This window comes from Triticum aestivum, chromosome 7B (assembly GCF_018294505.1).
Source record: "Triticum aestivum cultivar Chinese Spring chromosome 7B, IWGSC CS RefSeq v2.1, whole genome shotgun sequence".
Taxonomy (NCBI): Eukaryota; Viridiplantae; Streptophyta; class Magnoliopsida; order Poales; family Poaceae; genus Triticum; species Triticum aestivum.
In genome coordinates, this window is record NC_057813.1 from 230,624,243 (window position 1) to 230,628,932 (window position 4,690).

Below are 4,690 nucleotides of genomic sequence, written 5' to 3' on the forward strand. Positions count from 1 at the left end.
GGAGTGACAGACAGGTCTGGGGGCGGCAAACCGTCTTCAATTCCTCTTCCTCTTGTGGCTACTGCGACGGCGAGACCCATCCCCCTGCGACTCGTTCTTCAGAAAAGGAAGCCACGCCTAAATTCAGGAAACAACGCCTCGCTTTCGCAAGGTCAGGCATCTTCTATCGTTTCTACCAGTACAACTTCAGAACATGCCATTTCGATGAAAATCAGCTATGCGAAGTTTCGGCTCAGTCAGGGCGAAAAGTGGTCAGGGGTAAACAGAAAATGTTGGCGAAATGGCGAATATGGATATCAGCCAGCACATGGAACTGTCAAGTGTCACTTTCGAAGAACTCATATATGGAGTCACAAAGGATTATACATATGTAAAACAAGAATCCACAAACAAGTGATGGCGCACAGTTCAGTGTTACAGTTTTGAGGGGGCAACAAGGCAGCGCTTTCTGACGGGGCATTAGACCCTAGATGTCCCCAGCTTGCGCTCGAAGAGTCGGCGCAACAGGTAGACTTGAATGACGCTGGCTGCGATGAGCGCGGCCGACTCGAAAAGTGCCTTGTGGATGGCCCTCCTGCTCATATTCTCGTTCACTGCACCGCAGCGGGAAACACGTGGTTAAATAACAAAGGGATTAGATTATAAAGATTGTGAGAAGAGTGCAATCCACTGGCTGCTTGGACAGCAGGCATAAGCTCATACTCCCACGAAGATTTCTCGACAAACCATGGTAGTACTTGGCTAGCCTGTGTTGCACCCACCAGAGTTATAACAAATTCAGAAATTGCAGACAGCCTTCCGCAAATACTGGCGAATCCTAACTTGTTCTGGTGGACTTGGATTACAGGTTAAAATTTAGATAAGTCAACTTGCGGGCTGCTGGAGTAAAGTCTACCTGGGCATCGAGCACCAAGAATTGCCAAAAACTGGCAAAATGCTCCTCTCCAACGGAGGGGGTAGGAACACGCCATCCTCATTTAGGTAAGATTAGGTCATTACTTATTATTCTGGTGGACTGCAGGTTAAATTTACGAGAAGTCCAACTTGCGGGCTGCTAGAGTGAAGTCTATCTGGGCATCGAGCACCAAGAACTGCCAAAACTGGCATCATGCTCCTCTCGAACGCAGGGGTGAGATATATGACATCCTTATTTAGGTTATAAATAAATAAACATTTAACAACTGGTATCATTACCAGTGAACAAGCTGGAGAATGCTAGTATTTTAAGCCAAATAACCAGTGTATTTCTTGTAGTACAAAGGACAAGAACACTAGTAGTAAGATTTGAATAGTAAGATTCTCAAAACAAATGAATAATTGAGGATACTCACATATTGCTTGCCGGTCGGTTTGGGCCTCTAGCCAGTGCTGCTCAAACTGAATGTTGTAAAGTGCTTCATCCAACTTAGCAATTTGTTCGAACAACGGTGAAAAATGTTCTGCATCCATTCCAGGAAAAGACAAGGGTGACGGCATGTTCTTGCTTACCCAAAGTTGCGGAGATTTCAGAAATTCTTACCATCTTTCGCATGCTGGTCAAAATAGGAATAATGTCCAACATGCACGTCAAAGTCTATGGTTTCATGATATGGGGATTTATTGGTGAAGCAGAAGCGATGGACACCTCTCTTCTGAACTATGAACTCAAATTTGTCACTAATTTTGTCACGGGAGTCACGGACTTGAGCTCCATTAGAATCTTTAACCTGTTATTAGTCAACATGGAACAAACTTAACAGTGGGTTATACTAAAACTTAAGAAGTACATTGACAGTGAATGTTACAAGGTGCTCTAATTCAAGTTGCAGCACAGTACAAGTTAGAATCATCCTTAATAAATTACTGACCACAAAAGGAGTGATGCAGTTGCTTAAATACGCAAATAACGGGGAAATATCGTAGCAAATTGTATTGTATTCGTTCTAGGACGCACTCATATAAAGGAAGACCAAGAGTACACAAAAAAAAGAGCAAAACAATCCCAAGCAGAACTACTTTAACTTGTTTATTCAAAGGTCCATCTACTCAAAACTACTCTAGCAAAAGGAAGCAATGACAGTCCACTTTTTTTTAGTAAATCACATAAGTAGATTTATCCTAACAAAATAAAGCTATGCTCCACTGTTCATAGTTATTAGCAAATAAAAGCAAGAATACCCGGAAGTAAAAAAAAGTATTCCCTCCGATTCATATTAATTGTTGCTGATTTAGTACAAAGTTGTGCTAAATGAGCGACAACTAATATGGATAGGAGAGAGTACCAATTAAAGCCAGATAATATCTTTATGAATGATGTGACAATAAATATAATACTGAACGACTTGTGTCTTCTATGTGCCTATAACATCCAGGTTAATATGATTAATAGGCTACTCATACCAACAAGAAACTCTTCTTTTTCCAGGAGCCCATCTGCAAGGAACCTCAAAGTTAAGCATGCTCAGCTTGAAGCAAGTTGAGAATGGGTAGCCGGTTGGGAGGTTGATCCCAGGTGTGCATGAGTGAGGACAAAGTGCGCAGGAGAAAACTAGTGTTGGTGTTCGTCCGTGGGGCCGGTCTAGTTCTCACATGGTAGCCAGACGTAGCGGCCTTATAATCGGTAGCCAGCACAGGGGTGTTGCAGAATGTTTGTTTGAGGAAAATAATATTAAAAAAAAACTATTAGCTCCCTTGGTCCATATTTCTGAGAGCAAGTGCACTATCAAGTATAATGTAGGGCTTCAAATTCCACAGGATCATGGCTCAAGTTGTAAGCCCCATACCACGATAATGTTAATTTCCATCCAATCACTAGACCAATCGTGATGTTAATAATCACTTCCTCCGTCCGGAATTACTTGTCGCTCAAACGGATGTATCTAGATGTATTTTAGTGCTAGATACATCCGTTTGAGCGACAAGTAATTCCGGGCAGAGGGAGTACCATCCAACCAATGGGCCATCAATATCTTAATATCTGTTATATCCATTCCCTGTGATAAAACCCTTCTAACATAACTTAGTTTCGTGCATCATTGTTTATAAAGCAGTAAGGCAACCTAAGGCGAGCACAAACCGCCCTAACACCTAAGGCGCATGCCTAAGCACCTAGCGCGAGCATAATTACCGCCTAAGAGTCACCTAAGAGTCCAAGGTGGGACGCCTTATAAATAACGCCGTGCATGTTTTCATTGAACAATTAGTTCTTCCTCGCACGTTATTCCTTCATTATTTCTAATAATGATTGCCATAGTTAGTAGTCTGCATCCTAATTCAAGAAGGTGTTCAAAGCTTACAAATTATACATGAATGACTAAAAGGCGCTACAATCAAAACTGATTTGAAATCAAAAAATTAAGGTAGTACTTCAAATACCAACACATCATATACTTGATAATATTACTAGTTTTTTGTCCGCGTCTCTAGAATAGAAAGTATAGCATGGATTCACACAAAATAAATGGCAAAATAGTTGTGACACTATACCAGCAGAACAAACATTCTAGTAGACTGTGCCTTCCTTTGATACCCAATAATGCATCAAACATCTAAGTAACCATTGGATGATGCTTATTCTTGCGTGATTTACATATATATAAAAAAAGGGGGTTAAGTCCTTACCACAAGATCCACCCCATCCTCGCTATAATGCCACGGAGTGTCTGCCTTGATAACCACAAAGGATACATGAACAGTATCCCCCTCGTATTCCACGTTATGCGAGAAACACTCCTCCCTATCAATCACAAAGCGGATAGCGGCAGCGGGGTGCAAGAACGGCATGATGCAGAGGACCAAGACACAAGCCCTTGTCCAACTCAGCCCCTCCATCTTCTATCAGCAGAGGAGCAATAGCAGATTGTACAGAGCTTCCTGCAGAGAAATAATTCCAAAGTGTCAATTGATCTCAAAGAGTATCCACACAAGCATGCGTCGCGTTGATAGGGGTAAGCTTTTGAGATCCTGTGATGTCACAGAACGCCAAAATTCTACCACAACATGGTTGTTTAGATGGTCGAGCAAACAACAAGGCTAGATGGGTGTTTATTCTACGGGCGCATACGAAGGGGAGGGCGTGGTGGAACCGTACAAATTACTCATCAATTATCTTAACTTATGCTCTGGAATCATACAATGAAGGTGAGATAGATCAATCGATCGATTTCCAACCAGGGCTTGCCTGCCAAGACGTGAGAGTCTGGTTGGATCTGACCTCTGGAAGCTCATGATTCCCGTCCAGTAGGAAGAATTGGGGGAAAGAGCGTAAGAGGTGAAGAGGAGGAGGAGGAGCTTACTCAGTTACCGCCTGCAGGCGGCCGTCGGAGAAATCGCTGCTGGCGTCCGGCTCCGGTGATTCCAAGCGGCGCTCCCCTTCCCTTCTCGGCGGAGGAAGAAGTAGTCGATACTCAAGATGTCACGAAGAGCTGACTGACCTTGGGGAGAACGCGACCTTTCTCTTTCCGTGGTTTTTCTACTTCACTTTCCGCCGAGGGGCCTATTGACCGGGCGGGCCGCAGTCGGCCCATTATTAACCTCGCTGAGCCAGGGAGAGGCCTGCTGCCATCGGGCCAAAAAATGCGAGCCTCGCAACTCTAATCTAAACAATATGAGTCCGAAGCTTCTTTCGTAACTCCCATAATTTCTTCATAGTGGCTCCGTTTCATGCCTCATTTCATAGGGAAGCCCAAAATGGCTCTATTTCACTTCCTAG

General features: G+C 43.4%; 1 protein-coding gene across 1 annotated transcript; it reads right to left on the bottom strand.

Annotated features, from left to right (window-relative positions):
* Nucleotides 1-270: 270 nt before the first annotated feature.
* LOC123158866 (transmembrane emp24 domain-containing protein p24beta2) lies at nt 271-4,467 on the bottom strand. Its single transcript, XM_044576689.1, has 5 exons — nt 4,275-4,467; nt 3,601-3,852; nt 1,520-1,706; nt 1,332-1,439; nt 271-593 (listed from the first exon to the last, which is right to left on the bottom strand). The coding sequence occupies exons 2-5, from the start codon at nt 3,808-3,810 to the stop codon at nt 460-462; spliced, it is 639 nt and encodes a 212-aa protein (XP_044432624.1). The 5' UTR covers nt 3,811-3,852; nt 4,275-4,467; the 3' UTR covers nt 271-459.
* Between the last annotated feature and the right edge of the window lie 223 nt (nt 4,468-4,690).